At 46.5% G+C, this 20,481-nt stretch overlaps 1 protein-coding gene across 1 annotated transcript in view; it reads right to left on the bottom strand.

Annotated features, from left to right (window-relative positions):
- The window catches only part of LOC128662513 (ankyrin-3), a 436,289-nt gene that overhangs the window by 341,495 nt on the left and 74,313 nt on the right, over positions 1-20,481 (bottom strand). The window contains exons 2-3 of the mRNA XM_053716291.1: positions 9,917-9,969; positions 7,319-7,417 (exon numbers count right to left, since the gene is read on the bottom strand). Coding sequence (XP_053572266.1) covers positions 7,319-7,417; positions 9,917-9,934 — 117 coding nt within the window. The 5' untranslated portion in view covers positions 9,935-9,969. The remainder of the gene's footprint in view (positions 1-7,318; positions 7,418-9,916; positions 9,970-20,481) is intronic.

Genomic DNA, 20,481 nt, shown 5'->3' with positions numbered 1-20,481 from the left:
CACACTGACAGCACCAGGCTTCCTCTCTCTCTCTCACACACACACACACTCACACACACACTGACAGCACCAGGCTCCTCTCTCACACACTGACAGCACCAGGCTCCTCTCACACACACACTGACAGCACCAGGCTCTCCTCTCTCTCACACACACACACACACACACACACACTGACAGCACCAGGCTCCCCTCTCACACAAACACACAGACACTGACAGCACCAGGCTCCTCTCTCTCAAACACACACACAGACAGCACCAGGCTCCTATCTCTCTCACACACACACACTGACAGCACCAGGCTCCTCTCTCTCTCTCTCTCTCACACACACACACTGACAGCACCAGGCTCCTCTCTCTCACACACACTGACAGCACCAGGCTCCTCTCTCACACACGCACTGACAGCACCAGGCTCCTCTCTCACACACACACTGACAGCACCAGGCTCCTCTCTCTCTCTCTCTCTCTCACACACACACTGACAGCACCAGGCTCCTCTCTCTCACACACACACACACACACACACACTGACAGCACCAGGCTCCTCTCTCTCACACACACACACACACACACACTGACAGCACCAGGCTCCTCTCTCTCTCTCACACACACACACTGACAGCACCAGGCTCCTCTCTCACACACACACACACACACTGACAGCACCAGGCTCCCCTCACACACACACACACACACACACACACACACTGACAGCACCAGGCTCCTCTCTCACACACACACACTGACAGCACCAGGCTCCTCTCTCACACACACACACTGACAGCACCAGGCTCCTCTCACACACACACACACACACAGCACCAGGCTCGTCTCTCACACACACACACACACAGCACCAGGCTCGTCTCTCTCTCTCTCTCTCTCTCTCACTCACACACACTGACAGCACCAGGCTCCTCTCTCACTCACACACACAGCACCAGGCTCGTCTCTCTCTCTCTCTCTCACACACACACACACACACACACACACACAGCACCAGGCTCGTCTCCACACACACACACAGCACCAGGCTCCTCTCTCTCTCTCTCTCACTCACACACACTGACAGCACCAGGCTCCTCTCTCTCTCTCACACACACACACTGACAGCACCAGGCTCCACACACACACACACACACACTGACAGCACCAGGCTCCTCTCTCACACACACACACACACACTGACAGCACCAGGCTCCTCTCACACACACACACTGACAGCACTAGGCTCCTCACACACACACACACTGACAGCACCAGGCTCCTCACACACACACACACACTGACAGCACCAGGCTCCTCTCTCTCACACACACACACACTGACAGCACCAGGCTCCTCTCTCACACAAACACACAGACACTGACAGCACCAGGCTCCTCTCTCTCAAACACACACACTGACAGCACCAGGCTCCTATCTCTCTCACACACACACACTGACAGCACCAGGCTCCTCTCTCTCTCTCACACACACACTGACAGCACCAGGCTCCTCTCTCTCACACACACACACACACACACTGACAGCACCAGGCTCCTCTCTCTCACACACACACACACTGACAGCACCAGGCTCCTCTCTCTCACACACACTGACAGCACCAAGCTCCTCTCACACACAATGACAGCACCAGGCTCCTGTCTCACACACACTGACAGTGTCTGTGAAGAACCTGGTGCTGTCAGTGTGTGAGAGAGGAGCCTGGTGCTGTCAGTGTGTGTGAGGAGCCTGGTGCTGTCAGTGTGTGTGAGGAGCCTGGTGCTGTCAGTGTGTGTGAAGAACCTGGTTCTGACAGCACCAGGCTCCTCTCTCACACACACTAACAGCACCAGGCTCCTCTCTCTCACACAGACACACTGACAGCACCAGGCTCCTCTCACAGACACACACTGACAGCACCAGGCTCCTCTCACAGACACACACTGACAGCACCAGGCTCCTCTCACAGACACACACTGACAGCACCAGGCTCCTCTCACAGACACACACTGACAGCACCAGGCTCCTCTCACAGACACACTGACAGCACCAGGCTCCTCTCACAGACACACACTGACAGCACCAGGCTCCTCTCACAGACACACACTGACAGCACCAGGCTCCTCTCACACACACACACTGACAGCACCAGGCTCCTCTCACACACACACACTGACAGCACCAGGCTCCTCTCACAGACACACACACACACTGACAGCACCAGGCTCCTCTCACAGACACACACACACTGACAGAACCAGGCTCCTCTCTCTCTCTCTCTCTCACACACACTGACAGCACCAGGCTCCCCTCACACACACACACACACACACAGCATCAGGCTCCTCTCTCACACACACACACACACTGACAGCATCAGGCTCCTCTCTCACACACACTGACAGCACCAGGCTCCTCTCTCACACACACTGACAGCACCAGGCTCCTCTCTCACACACACTGACAGCACCAGGCTCCTCTCTCACACACACACTAACAGCACCAGGCTCCTCTCTCTCTCTCGCACACACAAACTGACAGCACCAGGCTCCTCTCTCTCTCTCACACACACACACACTAACCGTAACAGGCTCCGCTCTCTCACACACACACACACACACTGACAGCACCAGGCTCCCCACACACACACTGACATCACCAGGCTCCTCTCTCACACACACACTGACATCACCAGGCTCCTCTCTCACACACACACTGACATCACCAGGCTCCTCTCTCACACACACACTGACAGCACCAGGCTCCTCTCTCACTCACACACACACACTGACAGCACCAGACTACTCACACACACTGACAGCACCAGGCTCCTCACACACACACACACTGACAGCACCAGGCTCCTCACACACACAAACACACACACTGACAGCACCAGGCTCCTCTCTCACACAAACACACACACTGACAGCACCAGGCTCCTCTCTCTCTCACACACACTGCACCAGGCGTCTCTCTCTCTTACACACACACTGACAGCTCCAGGCTCCTCTCTCTCACACACACACTGACAGCACCAGGCTCCTCTCTCACTCACACACACACTGACAGCACCAGACTCCTCTCTCTTACACACACACACACACACACACACACACACACTGACAGCTCCAGGCTCCTCTCTCTCACACACACACACTGACAGCTCCAGGCTCCTCTCTCTCACACACACTGACAGCACCAGGCTCCTCTCTCACACACACACACACACTGACATCACCAGGCTCCTCTCTCACACACACACACACACTGACATCACCAGGCTCCTCTCTCACACACACACACTGACATCACCAGACTCCTCTCTCTCACACACACACTGACATCACCAGGCTCTGCTCTCACTCACACACACACACACACACACACACACACACACACTGACAGCACCAGGCCCCTCTGTCTCACACACACTGACAGCACCAGGCTCCTCTCTCACACACACACTGACAGCACCAGGCTTCTCTCTCTCTCTCCACACACACACACACTGACAGCACCAGGCTCCTCTCTCACTCACACACACACACACTGACAGCACCAGGCTCCTCACACACACACACACACACTGACAGCACCAGGCTCCTCTCACACACACACTGATAGCACCAGGCTCCTCACACACACACTGACAGCACCAGGCTCCTCTCTGACACAAACACACACACTGACAGCACCAGGCTCCTCTCACACACAAACACACACACTGACAGCACCAGGCTCCTCTCACACACAAACACACACTGCACCAGGCTTCTCTCTCTCTTACACACACACTGACAGCACCAGGCTCCTCACACACACACTGACAGCACCAGGCTCCTCTCTCACACAAACACACACACTGACAGCACCAGGCTCCTCTCTCACACAAACACACACACTGACAGCACCAGGCTCCTCTCTCACACACACACACACACACACACACTGACAGCACCAGGCTCCTCTCTCTCACACACACACACTGACAGCACCAGGCTCCTCTCTCACACACACACACTGAAAGCACCAGGCCCCTCTGTCTCACACACACTGAGAGCACCAGGCTCCTCTCACACACAATGACAGCACCAGGCTCCTCACACACAGCACCAGGCTCCTCTCACACACACTGACAGCACCAGGCTCCTCTCTCACACACACACTGACAGCACCAGGCTCCTCTCTCTCACACACACACACACACTGACTGCACCAGGCTCCTCTCACACACACAATGACAGCACCAGGCTCCTCTCACACACACACTGACAGCACCAGGCTCCTCTCTCACACACACACACACACACACACACACACACACTGACAGCACCAGGCTCCTCTCTCACACACACACACTGACAGCACCAGGCTCCTCTCTCACACACACACACACTGCACCAGGCTCCTCTCTCACACACACACACACACACACACACACTGACAGCACCAGGCTCCTCTCTCACACACACACTGACAGCACCAGGCTCCTCTCACACACACACACACACACTGGCAGCACCAGGCTCCTCTCTCACACACACTGACAGCACTAGGCTCCTCTCACACACACACACCGACAGCCCCAGGCTCCTCACACACACACTGACAGCCCCAGGCTCCTCACACACACACACTGACAGCACCAGGCTCTTCACACACACTGACAGCACCAGGCTCCTCACACACACTGACAGCACCAGGCTCCTCACACACACACTGACAGCACCAGGCTCCTCTCTCTCACACACTGACAGCACCAGGCTCCTCTCTCTCACACACTGACAGCACTAGGCTCCTCTCTCACACACACTGACAGCACCAGGCTCCTCACACACATACACTGACAGCACCAGGCCCCTCTGTCTCACACACACTGACAGCATCAGGCTCCTCTCACACACAATGACAGCACCAGCCTTGTCACACACACACACACTGACAGCACCAGGCTCCTCTCTCACACACACACTGACAGCACCAGGCTCCTCTCACACACACACACTGACAGCACCAGGCTCCTCACACACACACACACTGACAGCACCAGGCTCCTCTCACACACACACACTGACAGCACCAGGCTCCTCTCACACACACACACTGACAGCACCAGGCTCCTCACACACATACACACTGACAGCAACAGGCTCCTCACACACACACACACACACACACTGACAGCACCAGGCTCCTCACACACACACACACTGACAGCACCAGGCTCCTCACACACACACACACACTGACAGCACCAGGCTCCTCTCACACACACACTGACAGCATCAGGCTCCTCTCTCACACAGACACACACACACACTGACAGCACCAGGCTCCTCTCACACACACACACACACTGACAGCACCAGGCTCCTCTCTCACACACTGATAGCACCAGGCTCCTCTCACACACACACACACACACTGAGAGCACCAGGCTCCTCTCACACACACACACACACACTGAGAGCACCAGGCTCCTTCTCTCACACACACACACACTGACAGCACCAGGCTCCTCTCTCTCACACACACACACACACACACTGACAGCACCAGGCTCCTCTCACACACACACACACACACACACTGACAGCACCAGGCTCCTCTCTCTCACACACACACACACACTGACAGCACCAGGCTCCTCTCACACACACACACTGACAGCACCAGGCTCCTCTCACACACACACACTGACAGCACCAGGCTACTTACACACACACACTGACAGCACCAGGCTCCTTACACACACACACTGACAGCACCAGGCTCCTCACACACACACTGACAGCACCAGGCTCCCCTCTCACACACACACTGACAGCACCAGGCTCCTCACACACACACACAGAGCACCAGGCTCCTCTCTCACACACACACTGACAGCACCAGGCTCCCCTCTCTCTCTCTCTCTCACACACACACACACACACACACACACTGACAGCACCAGGCTCCCCTCTCTCTCACACACACACACACACTGACAGCACCAGGCTCCTCACACACACACACTGACAACACCAGGCTCCTCTCTCACACACACTGACAGCACCAGGCTCCTCTCTCTCACACACACACTGATAGCACCAGGCTCCTCACACACACACACACTGACAGCACCAGGCTCCTCTCTCACACACACAAACACTGACAGCACCAGGCTCCTCTCTCACACACACATTGCACCAGGCTCCTCTCTCTCACACACACACACACACACACACACTGACAGCACCAGGCTCCTCTCTCACACACACACTGACAGCACCAGGCTCCTCACACACACACACTGGCAGCACCAGGCTCCTCACACACACACACTGGCAGCACCAGGCTCCTCACACACACACACTGGCAGCACCAGGCTCCTCACACACACACACACACACACTGACAGCACCAGGCTCCTCTCTCACACAAACACACACTGACAGCACCAGGCTCCTCTCTCACACAAACACACACTGACAGCACCAGGCTCCTCTCTCACACACACACTGACAGCACCAGGCTCCTCTCTCACACACACACTGACAGCACCAGGCTCCTCTCTCACACACACACTGACAGCACCAGGCTCCTCTCTCACTCACACACACACTGACAGCACCAGGCTCCTCTCTCACACACACACACACACACTGACAGCACCAGGCTCCTCTCTCACACACACACACACACTGACAGCACCAGGCTCCTCTCACACACACACACACACACTGACAGCACCAGGCTCCTCTCTCACACACACTGGCAGCACCAGGCTCCTCTCTCACACACACTGACAGCACCAGGCTCCTCTCACACACACACACACTGACAGCACCAGGCTCCTCTCTCACACACACACACTGACAGCACCAGGCTCCTCTCTCACACACACTGACAGCACCAGGCTCCTCTCTCACACACACTGACAGCACCAGGCTCCTCTCTCACACACACTGACAGCACCAGGCTCCTCTCTCACACACACTGACAGCACCAGGCTCCTCTCTCACACACTCACACACTGACAGCACCAGGCTCCTCTCTCACACACACACACACTGACAGCACCAGGCTCCTCTCTCACACACACACTGGCAGCACCAGGCTCCTCTCTCACACACACACACACTGACAGCACCAGGCTCCTCTCTCTCACACACACACTGACAGCACCAGGCTCCTCTCTCACACACACACACTGACAGCACAAGGCTCCTCTCTCACACTCTCACACACACACACACACACTGACAGCACAAGGCTCCTCTCTCACACACACACACACACACTGCACCAGGCTCCTCTCTCACACACACAGTCATAGTTACCCCGTTCCTGCTAATGACACTATATTCATCAGACAGAAGTTCGACTACTCTTGCCATATTGTTGGTTCTGGCAGCGTAATGTAGTGTCGTGTTTCCATACTGGAAAAAAAATAAAATATTTGTAACATGCTGTTGTGTATCAGTATGGTAAGCGCGTCTCGCACTAGAGTGTGCAGTCAGCATGGTAAGCATGTCTCACACTAGAGTGTGCAGTCAGCATGGTAAGCATATCTCACACTAGAGTGTGCAGTCAGTAAGGTAAGCGTGTCACACTAGCTGTGCAGTCAGAATGGTAAGCGTGTCACACACTAGTTGTGCAGTCAGTATGGTAAGCGTGTCACACACTAGTTGTGCAGTCAGTATGGTAAGCGTGTCACACACACTAGTTGTGCAGTCAGTATGGTAAGCGTGTCACACACACTAGTTGTGCAGTCAGTATGGTAAGCGTGTCACACACACTAGTTGTGCAGTCAGTATGGTAAGCGTGTCTGTCACACTAGTTGTGCAGTCAGTATGGTAAGCGTGTCTGTCACACTAGTTGTGCAGTCAGTATGGTAAGCGTGTCACACACTAGTTGTGCAGTCAGTATGGTAAGCGTGTCACACACTAGTTGTGCAGTCAGTAAGGTAAGCGTGTCACACTAGTTGTGCAGTCAGAATGGTAAGCGTGTCTGTCACACTAGTTGTGCAGTCAGTATGGTAAGCGTGTCACACACTAGTTGTGCAGTCAGTATGGTAAGCGTGTCACACACACTAGTTGTGCAGTCAGTATGGTAAGCGTGTCACACACACTAGTTGTGCAGTCAGTATGGTAAGCGTGTCACACACACTAGTTGTGCAGTCAGTATGGTAAGCGTGTCTGTCACACTAGTTGTGCAGTCAGTATGGTAAGCGTGTCTGTCACACTAGTTGTGCAGTCAGTATGGTAAGCGTGTCACACACTAGTTGTGCAGTCAGTATGGTAAGCGTGTCACACACTAGTTGTGCAGTCAGTAAGGTAAGCGTGTCACACTAGTTGTGCAGTCAGTATGGTAAGCGTGTCTGTCACACTAGTTGTGCAGTCAGTATGGTAAGCGTGTCACACACTAGTTGTGCAGTCAGTATGGTAAGCGTGTCACACACTAGTTGTGCAGTCAGTATGGTAAGCGTGTCACACACTAGTTGTGCAGTCAGTATGGTAAGCGTGTCACACACACTAGTTGTGCAGTCAGTATGGTAAGCGTGTCACACACACTAGTTGTGCAGTCAGTATGGTAAGCGTGTCTGTCACACTAGTTGTGCAGTCAGTATGGTAAGCGTGTCTGTCACACTAGTTGTGCAGTCAGTATGGTAAGCGTGTCACACACTAGTTGTGCAGTCAGTATGGTAAGCGTGTCACACACTAGTTGTGCAGTCAGTAAGGTAAGCGTGTCACACTAGTTGTGCAGTCAGAATGGTAAGCGTGTCCCATTAGTTGTGCAGTCAGTATGGTAAGCGTGTCCCATTAGTTGTGCAGTCAGTATGGTAAGCGTGTCCCATTAGTTGTGCAGTCAGTATGGTAAGCGTGTCCCATTAGTTGTGCAGTCAGTATGGTAAGCGTGTCACATTAGTTGTGCAGTCAGTATGGTAAGCGTGTCCCATTAGTTGTGCAGTCAGTATGGTAAGCGTGTCCCATTAGTTGTGCAGTCAGTATGGTAAGCGTGTCCCATTAGTTGTGCAGTCAGTATGGTAAGCGTGTCACATTAGTTGTGCAGTCAGTATGGTAAGCGTGTCACATTAGTTGTGCAGTCAGTATGGTAAGCGTGTCACATTAGTTGTGCAGTCAGAATGGTAAGCGTGTCCCATTAGTTGTGCAGTCAGAATGGTAAGCGTGTCCCATTAGTTGTGCAGTCAGAATGGTAAGCGTGTCCCATTAGTTGTGCAGTCAGTATGGTAAGCGTGTTACATTAGTTGTGCAGTCAGTATGGTAAGCGTGTCACATTAGTTGTGCAGTCAGTATGGTAAGCGTGTCACATTAGTTGTGCAGTCAGTATGGTAAGCGTGTTACATTAGTTGTGCAGTCAGTATGGTAAGCGTGTCACATTAGTTGTGCAGTCAGTATGGTAAGCGTGTCACATTAGTTGTGCAGTCAGAATGGTAAGCGTGTCCCATTAGTTGTGCAGTCAGAATGGTAAGCGTGTCCCATTAGTTGTGCAGTCAGAATGGTAAGCGTGTCCCATTAGTTGTGCAGTCAGTATGGTAAGCGTGTTACATTAGTTGTGCAGTCAGTATGGTAAGCGTGTCACATTAGTTGTGCAGTCAGTATGGTAAGCGTGTCACATTAGTTGTGCAGTCAGTATGGTAAGCGTGTTACATTAGTTGTGCAGTCAGTATGGTAAGCGTGTCACATTAGTTGTGCAGTCAGTATGGTAAGCGTGTCACATTAGTTGTGCAGTCAGTATGGTAAGCGTGTCACATTAGTTGTGCAGTCAGAATGGTAAGTGTGTCACATTAGTTGTGCAGTCAGTATGGTAAGCGTGTCACATTAGTTGTGCAGTTAGTATGGTAAGCGTGTCACATTAGTTGTGCAGTCAGAATGGTAAGCGTTTCTAATACATTATGGAGCACGATCATCCTTTACCTGGTCTATTTGCAACATGATGTTTTTCGGTCACACTCAGGTACCTTGCTCTGCTGAGGAACACACAGAATAATGTTTATATGTTACTATTTATTTGATGAAAAAAAAATTCAATCTAAATATTGTGAAATATAAATATTGAGAAGGTGCAATCGCTATCTTAAAATAAGATAAAATACACTAAACACAAAATAAGATTTGTACAATAACAGTTTATATTGTAACATTATACTACACAGGGCGCAATTACATATGCAGTGTTAGCCGTAAAAATTGGCGTCGCCTATTTTTAGTCGAATCTATCGATCACATATATGGCGCTGCACAGAAGTTAGGCACATACATTTCACCCGCCGCCCGCTGTTTTTACTTCCATAAACTAACATAGAACTGGCGTCGGCAGTCGGTATCACATATTCAGCACAAGGACTTACGCGCCAAGAATGGAGACATTTTACTCCATATTCACCTTGCCACACATAGGCAGACGTAGCAAGCCTTGCGCGGAGTATATAAGTACCGTAACTCACTAAAAGTCTTAAACACCTAACGCATGCACAATATCCACCCCTAATCCGCCATCCCCCCACAGCAATAAACTAATAAAATGTATTAACCTCTAAACCGCCAACCCCACAACGCAATCTAACTATTAAAATTATTAACCCCCTAATCTGCCAACCCCCACATCACAAACTACCTAATAAAAGTATTAACACCTAAACCGCTAACCCCCCACAATGCAATCTACGTAATTATACTATTAACATCTAAACCGCCAACCCCCCACAATGCTAAGTATCGTTTAGGGGCAATGGGTAGATTAGTTTGTTTTTTTTTAGTTAGGTCTTTTTTATTTTGGGGGGTTGGGTGGGTGGGTTGTAATGTTAGGGGGTAATTTGTATTTTTTTGCAAAAGAGCTGTTTAAATTAGGGCAATGCCCTACAAAAGGCCCTTTTAGTAGTGGTTTTTTGTTAGATTAGATTTTTTTTTATTTTGGGGTTGCTTTTTTGTTTTTAAGGAGGTATTAGATTAGAAATAACTTTTTATTTTGGATAATTTAGTTTGTTATTTTTATGTTTTAGATTAATTTAAAGTTAGGATTTTTTATTTTTGGTAATTTTTAAGGTAGTCTTTTTATTTTATGTAATTGTATTTTAATTGGGATTAATTTAGGGGTGTTTGGTTAGGGGGCTTAGTTATTAGACGACTTTTATTAGTAGTTGAGATGAGGGGGGATGGCGGATATAGGCGTTAATCACTTTTATTAGTAGTTGTGATGGGGTGGGGATTGCGGATAACAAAATTTATGCTTACCTGATAAATTTATCTCCGGACATGGAGCATCCATGACGTCATTCCAATTACTAGTGGGATATTCACTCCTGGCCAGCAGTAGGCGGCAAAGAGCACCACAGTAAAGCTGTTAAGTGTCACGTCCCTTACCCATAACCCCCAGTCATTCAGCCGATGGGAAATGGAAAAGAAAGATAAAACAAAAGGTATAGAGGTGCCTGAGGTTTAACAAAAAATACTGTCTTAATTAAGGGTGGGGTCGTGGACTCTCCATGTCCGGAAATAAATAAATTTATCAGGTAAGCATACATTTTGTTTTCTTTCCTAAGACATGGAGAGTCCACAACATCATTCCAATTACTAATGGGAACCAATACCCAAGCTAGAGGACACGGAATGAACAGGGAGGGAGAAAAAGGTAGGAGGACCTAAAAAGGAGGCACCACCGCTTGAAGAACCTTTCTCCCAAACGAGGCCTCAGCCGAGGCAAAAGTATCAAATTTGTAAAATTTTGAAAAAGTATGCATAGAGGACCAAGTTGCAGCCTTGCAAATTTGTTCCACAGAAGCTTCATTCCTAAAAGCCCAAGAAGACGAGACAGCACTAGTGGAATGAGCCCTAAGTCTTTCAGGAGGTTGCTGTCCAGCAGTCTCATAAGCAAAACGAATCATACTTCTCAACCAGAGGGAAAAAGAAGAAGTAGCCTTCTGACCCTTACGCTTTCCAGAGAAACAAACAAACAGGGCAGAAGACTGGCGAAATTGCTTAGTAGTCTGTAAATAGAACTTTAGAGCACGCACAACATCCAAGTTATGCAACAGACGTTCCTTTTGAGAAGAAGGATTAGGACAGAGAGAAGGAACAACTATTTTCTGATTAATATTGCTATCCGAAACCACCTTAGAGAGAAACCCCAATTTAGTACGAAGGACCGCCTTATCCGCATGAAAAAACATAATTTATGTAAGAACTTACCTGATAAATTCATTTCTTTCATATTAGCAAGAGTCCATGAGCTAGTGACGTATGGGATATACATTCCTACCAGGAGGGGCAAAGTTTCCCAAACCTCAAAATGCCTACAAATACACCCACCACACCCACAATTCAGTTTAACGAATAGCCAAGAAGTGGGGTGATAAGAAAGGAGCGAAAGCATCAAAATAAGGAATTGGAATAATTGTGCTTTATACAAAAAAATCATAAAAACCACAAAAAAGGGTGGGCCTCATGGACTCTTGCTAATATGAAAGAAATGAATTTATCAGGTAAGTTCTTACATAAATTATGTTTTCTTTCATGTAATTAGCAAGAGTCCATGAGCTAGTGACGTATGGGATAATAAATACCCAAGATGTGGAATTTCCACGCAAGAGTCACTAGAGAGGGAGGGATAAAATAAAGACAGCCAATTCCGCTGAAAAATAATAATCCACAACCCAAAACAAAAGTTTTAATCTCAATAATGAAAAAAACTGAAATTATAAGCAGAAGAATCAAACTGAAACAGCTGCCTGAAGTACTTTTCTACCAAAAACTGCTTCAGAAGAAGAAAGCACATCAAAATGGTAGAATTTAGTAAAAGTATGCAAAGAAGACCAAGTTGCTGCTTTGCAAATCTGATCAACAGAAGCTTCATTGCTAAACGCCCAGGAAGTAGAAACTGACCTAGTAGAATGAGCCGTAATTCTTTGAGGCGGGGAATTACCCGACTCTACATAAGCATGATGAATCAAAGACTTTAACCAAGATGCCAAAGAAATGGCGGAGGCCTTCTGACCATTTCTGGACCCAGAAAAGATAACAAATAGACTAGAAGTCTTTCTAAAATCTTTTGTAGCTTCAACATAATATTTCAAAGCTCTTACTACATCCAAAGAATGTAAAGATCTCTCCTTTGAATTCGTAGGATTAGGACACAAAGAAGGAACAATAATTTCTCTACTAATGTTGTTAGAATTCACAACCTTAGGTAAAAATTTAAAAGAAGTCCGCAACACTGCCTTATCCTGATGAAAAATCAGAAAAGGAGATTCACAAGAAAGAGCAGATAACTCAGAAACTCTTCTAGCAGAAGAGATAGCCAAAAGTAACAGAACTTTCCAAGAAAGTAATTTAATGTCCAGAGAATGCATAGGTTCAAACGGAGGGGCTTGTAAAGCCCTCAGAACCAAATTAAGACTCCAAGGAGGAGAGATTGACTTAATGACAGGCTTGATACGAACCAAAGCCTGTACAAAACAATGAATATCAGGAAGATTAGCAATCTTTCTGTGAAAAAGAACAGAAAGAGCAGAGATTTGTCCTTTCAAGGAATTTGCAGGCAAACCTTTATCCAAACCATCCTGAAGAAACTGTAAAATTCTAGGAATTCTAAAAGAATGCCAGGAGAATTTATGAGAAGAACACCAAGAAATGTAAGTCTTCCAGACTCGATAATAAATCCTTCTAGACACAGATTTACGAGCCTGTAAGATAGTATTAATTACTGAGTCAGAGAAACCTCTATGACTAAGAATCAAGCGTTCAATTTCCATACCTTCAAATTTAATGATTTGAGATCCTGATGGAAAAAAGGGCCTTGAGATAGAAGGTCTGGTCTTAAGGGAAGAGTCCAAGGTTGGCAACTGGCCATCCGAATGAGATCCGCATATCAAAACCTGTGAGGCCATGCTGGAGCCACCAGCAGTACAAACGAATGTTCCATTAGAATTTTGGAAATCACTTTTGGAAGAAGAACTAGAGGCGGAAAGATATAGGCAGGATGATAATTCCAAGGAAGCGACAACGCGTCCACTGCCTCCGCCTGAGGATCCCTGGATCTGGACAGATACCTGGGAAGTTTCTTGTTTAGATGAGAGGCCATCAGATCTATTTCTGGAAGTCCCCAGATTTGAACAATCTGAAGAAATACCTCTGGGTGAAGGGACCATTCGCCCGGATGTAACGTCTGGCGACTGAGCTAATCCGCTTCCCAATTGTCTACACCTGGGATGTGAACCGCAGAGATTAGACAAAGGGGATCTAATGGAGCTGGATTCCGCCCATAAAAATATCCGAGATACTTCTTTCATAGCCTGAGGACTGTGAGTCCCACCCTGATGATGTGAACCGCAGAGATTAGACAAAGGGGATCTAATGGAGCTGGATTCCGCCCATACAAATATCCGAGATACTTCTTTCATAGCCTGAGGACTGTGAGTCCCACCCTGATGATTGACATATGCCACGGTTGTGACATTGTCTGTCTGAAAACAAATAAACGATTCTCTCTTCAGAAGAGGCCAGAACTGAAGAGCTCTGAAAATCGCACGGAGTTCCAAAATGTTGATTGGTAATCTCGCCTCCTGAGATTCCCAAACCCCCTGCGCTGTCAGAGATCCCCATACAGCTCCCCCTCGAACAAAAGAAGCCCCTTGAACTAAACAATGGTGATCTATCCACCACGTCAGAGAGTGTCGTACATTGGGATTTAAGGATATTAATTGTGATATCTTTGTAAAATCCCTGCACCATTGGTTCAGCATACAAAGCTGAAGAGGTCGCATGTGAAAACGAGCAAAGGGGATCGCGTCCGATGCAGCAGTCATGAGACCTAGAATTTCCATGCATAAAGCTACCGAAGGGAATAATTGAGACTGAAGGTTTCGACAGGCTGAAACCAATTTCAGATGTCTCTTTTCTGTTAGAGACAAGGTCATGGACACAATCTATTTGAAAACCCAAAAAGGTTACCTTTGTCTGAGGAATCAACGAACTCTTTGGTAAATTGATCCTCCAACCATGTCTTTGAAGAAACGACACAAGTTGATTCGTATGAGATTCTGCAGAATGTGAAGACTGAGCAAGTACCAAGATATCGTCCAAATAAGGAAATACCGCAATACCCTGTTCTCTGATTACAGAAAGAAGGGCACCGAGAACCTTTGAAAAGATCCTTGGAGCTGTTGCTAGGCCAAACGGAAGGGCCACAAACTGGTAATGCTTGTCTAGAAAATAGAATCTCAGAAACTGAAAGTGATCTGGATGAATCGGAATATTAAGATATGCATCCTGTAAATCTATTGTGGACATATAATGCCCTTGCTGAACAAAAGGCAGAATAGTCCTTATAGTTACCATTTTGAATGTTGGTATCCTTACATAACGATTCAATATCTTTAAATCCAGAACTGGTCTGAAGGAATTCTCCTTCTTTGGTACAATGAATAGATTTGAGTAAAACCCCAGACCCTGTTCCAGAACTGGAACTGGCACAATTACCCCAGCCAACTCGAGATCTGAAACACATTTCAGAAATGCCTGAGCCTTCACTGGATTTATTGGAATGCGAGAGAGAAAAAATCTCTTCGCAGGCGGCCTTACCTTGAAACCTATTCTGTATCCTTGTGAAACAATGCTCTGAATCCAAAGACTGTGAATGGAATTGATCCAAATGTCTTTGAAAAATCGTAACCTGCCCCCTACCAGCTGTGCTGGAATGAGGGCCTCACCTTCATGTGGACTTGGGAGCTGGTTTTGACTTTCTAAAAGGCTTGGATTTATTCCAGATTGGAGAAGGTTTCCAAACAGAAACCGTTCCTTTAGAGGAAGGGTCAGGCTTCTGTTCCTTATTCTGACAAAAGGAACAAAAACGATTAGCAGCCCTATATTTACCTTTAGATTTTTTGTCCTGAGGCAAAAAAGTTCCTTTCCCCCCGGTAACAGTTGAAATAATAGAATCCAACTGGGAACCAAATAATTTATTACCTTGGAAAGAAAGAGAAAGCAAAGTTGACTTAGAAGACATATCTGCATTCCAAGTTTTAAACCATAAAGCTCTTCTAGCTAAAATAACTAAAGACATATACCTGACATCAACTCTAATGATATCAAAGATGGCATCACAAATAAAGTTATTAGCATGTTGAAGAAGTTTAACAATGCTATGAGCATTATGGTCTGATACTTGTTGTGCTAAAGCCTCCAACCAAAAAGTGGAAGCAGCAGCAACATCAGCCAAAGAAATAGCAGGTCTAAGAAGATTCCCTGAACATAAATAAGCCTTCCTTAGAAAGGATTCAATCTTCCTATCTAAAGGATCCTAAAAGGAAGTACTATCTGCTGTAGGCATAGTAGTACGTTTAGCAAGAGTAGAGATAGCCCCATCAACTTTAGGGATTTTGTCCCAAAACTCTAACCTGTCAGATGGCACAGGATACAATTTCTTAAACCTTTGAGAAGGAGTAAATGAAGTACCCAGATTATTCCATTCCCTAGAAATTACTTCAGAAATAGCATCAGGGACAGGAAAAACTTCTGGAATAACTATAGGAGGTTTAAAAACCGAATTTAAATGCTTAGTAGATTTAGTATCAAGAGGACTAGACTCCTCCATATCTAATGCAATTAAAACTTCTTTAAGTAAAGAGCGAATAAATTCCATTTTAAATAAATATGAAGATTTATCAGTGTCAATATCTGAGACAGAATCCTCTGAACCAGAAATATCCTCATCAGAAACAGACAAATCAGAATGATGACGGTCATTTAAAAATTCATCTGAAAATGAGAAGTTTTAAAAGACCTTTTACGTTTACTGGAAGGAGGAAAAACAGACATAGCCTTTCTAATAGATTTAGAAACAAATTATTTTATATTAACAGGAACATCCTGAGTATTAGATATTGAAGGAACAGCAACAGGTAATGGTATATTACTAATGGAAATACTATCTGCATTAGCAAGCTTATCATGACATTCATCACAAACTACAGCCGGAGGAACAGTTACCACAAGTTTACAACAAATGCACTTAACTTTGGTAGAACCAGCATCAGGCAGCGTCTTTACAGAAGTAGATTCTGATCCAGGGTCAATGTGAGACATCTTGCAATATGTAAGAGAAAAAACAACATATAAAGCAAAATTGATCAAATTCCTTAAATGACAGTTTCAGGAATGGGAAAAAAATGCCAATGAACAAGCCTCTAGCAACCAGAAGCAATGAAGAATGAGACTGAAATAATGTGAAAAAAAGGTGGAGACAAGAATGACGCCCACATTTTTTAGCGCCAAAAAAGACGCCCACATTATTGGCGCCTAAAAAATTTTGGTGCCAAGAATGACGCCACATCCGGTGACGCCGACATTTTTGGCGCAAAACGTCAAAAAAATTACGCAAACACGAAGAACTTCCGGCGTCAAGTTTGACGCCGGAAATGACGAACAGATTTTTTTGCGCCAAAAAAGTCAGCGCCAAGAATGACGCAATAAATTGAAGCATTTTCAGCCCCCGCGAGACTAACAGCCCACAGGGAAAAAAGTCAATAGAAACAATTTTTAAGGTAAGAAAAAAATTATTATTCATATGCATTATCTCAAATAATGAAACTGACTGTCTGAAATAAGGAATATTGATCATCCTGAATCATGGCAAATATAAGTTTAAAGACATATATTTAGAACTTTATAAATAAAGTGCCCAACCATAGCTTAGAGTGTCACAAAAAATAAGACTTACTTACCCCAGGACACTCATCTACATATAGTAGATAGCCAAACCAGTACTGAAACGAGAATCAGTAAAGGTAATGGTACATAAGAGTATATCGTCGATCTGAAAAGGGAGGTAAGAGATGAATCTCTACGACCGATAACAGAGAACCTATGAAATAGATCCCGTAGAAGGAGACCATTGTATTCAAATAGGCAATACTCTCTTCACATCCCTCTGACATTCACTGCACACTGAGAGGAAAACCGGGCTCCAGCCTGCTGCGAAGCGCATATCAACGTAGAATCTAGCACAAACTTACTTCACCACCTCCACGGGAGGCAAAGTTTGTAAAACTGAATTGTGGGTGTGGTGAGGGGTGTATTTATAGGCATTTTGAGGTTTGGGAAACTTTGCCCCTCCTGGTAGGAATGTATATCCCATACGTCACTAGCTCATGGACTCTTGCTAATTACATGAAAGAAATAAGGTAAGGTGAATCGCACTACGAGCAGAAGAAATAGCAATAAGAAACAAAACTTTCCAAGATAACAACTTAATATCTACAGAATGCAATGGCTCAAACAGAGCCTGCTGCAAAACTCTAAGAACTAGGTTAAGGCTCCAAGGAGAGGAGCAACAGGTTTAAACACAGGCCTGATTCTGACCAGGGACTGACAAAAAAATTACATAAGCGTCTGGCGGATGTGCCAGATGTTCAAAGGAATAGATAATGCAGAAATCTGACCTTTTAGAGAACTGACAGACAACTCTTTCTCCAGATCTTCCTGGAGAGAAGACAAAATTCTAGGAATCCTGACCCTACTCCAAGAGTAGCCCTTCGATTCACACCAATAAAAAGGTAAATCTTACGAGTAACAGGCTTGCAAGCCTGAATCATAGTATCAATGACTGACTCAGAAACCCACGCTTAGTCAGAACTAAGCGTTCAATCTTCATGCAGTCAGCTTCAGAAAAACGAGATTTGGATGGAGGAAATGACCCCGAGTTAGAAGGTCCTACCTCGGAGGTAACCTCCAAGGAGGAAGAGATGACATCTTCACTAGGTCTGCAAACCAGATCCTGCGAGCAAAAGAGGAGGGGGCGCCCTAATGGAGAGTAATCTATATTCCTAATAATTATAGAAGTGACCTAACCAGTCCTCTATAGCCATCAATATAGGCAAGATATAAATATATATACAACAGCCTCGTGAGAGAAAGATAAAATGCTTAATGTAGAAGACAATAATCTAATCTAACAATATAAGCATAAATATAGATATGATAAATATAGAGCACAACCTCCTAGGAGAAAGACATAGATAGATTGGTGTACAATGATAATAATAAACAGGTGATTAAACCTAGATATAATAGATATATATCACAACCTCCTAGGAGAAAGATAAAGATAAATTGGTATACAATAATATTAAACAAGTGATAGGACCTAAACAGGCAACCTCTCAATATGATGTATACATAAATTGAGCAGTGTACTAGATTATATAATGATAACTCATATAATGATAAGAGTCTCTATTGGTATATAATGAGGAATCACTGAAGTGAAGATCAAGGCAGCTATCTGTGGAGCTCCAGGCCGGGATCCAAAGCAGCAATCTACAAAGACAAGAGAAGACAGATGTGCCACATGGCCCAATATTGTTTGGTCCAAAATGTATTGAAAGATGTGCAAAGATTGAACTCACATTTATTTAAGCACCTCAATTAGTGCTATAGAGACAGTCTGGGATCTCTAACAGTCACCCAGGGGACCAACCTCCGGTAGTAGTGTGATGTCTGTATCAAAATGACATAAAGAGACACAGGTGCCTATATGGCCTAGTTTTGTCTTGACAAAGTGAACGGTGTAATAAGATAGGATGGTACTCACAATAGTTGTAGCATCTCCTTTGATGCTATAGAGGCAGGATGGGATCAATATAGTCACCCACCAGACTTAGACACAGGCCCACTGGCTACAGATGGAAGTCAGGACCACCAGTAGTCAGGAATACCCAGGATAAGATATGCCCTCTCAATCAGAGGGATAGCAGGCCAGCAAACAAAATGGTAACAAGTGTTCAGGATATTAAAAAAGTTTTATTAAAATCATAAAAACAGGACTTCCGGTGGGAGGGCACAGACGGTGGAAGCAGGGAAAGGAGCTCCGCTGCTTACAGCCCCTAACTTGGCGAAAAGCCTCACAAGTGCCCCTAAAATACGCTGACATCCTTGGCAGGGGGAACCACAACTGCCCGGAGACACTTCAGCAAGGAATCGGACATCAGATTCCCCCGCCGCAAAAGCCGCCAGACAGAGAAAGCAGAGACAGGCTGCAGCTGCAGCCACAAAGCTACCGGATAAAAATAGACTCCACACGACCCTCAAACACCAAGCAGGGGACAAGCACCAAGACCTTAAGTACCCGGTAAGACCCCTGAACAATTTTTTAAACATCTGAGGGCCCGGGAGGGAAGGTTCAGATAACGGCGGGAACGCCGCCATTTTGCCATTCTGCTGCCGGACCTCCTTTATTAACTGCGCAGCATAACAAAGGCCACAGCTCCCCGGAGAGCGAAGTGAGTACCAGATTAAATCCGAAAAACTGCAGTGCAAAGTGCCGACACTCATTTACTGCATACCGCACTCGCTTAGCAAAGGGAAAATCTCGCACAAACTCACATAAACTGCAGAACCATAAGACACAACAATTAAGTCACAAGGGGTACAGAGAACGGTCACGCAAAGAAAAGGGCACATAACCACTCATGCTGAATGCTCTCTCA

This window comes from Bombina bombina, chromosome 6, assembly GCF_027579735.1.
Source record: "Bombina bombina isolate aBomBom1 chromosome 6, aBomBom1.pri, whole genome shotgun sequence".
Lineage (NCBI taxonomy): Eukaryota > Metazoa > Chordata > Amphibia > Anura > Bombinatoridae > Bombina > Bombina bombina.
The sequence above is the reverse complement of the archived record's forward strand: the minus strand, read 5'-3'. Positions and strand labels throughout refer to the sequence as shown.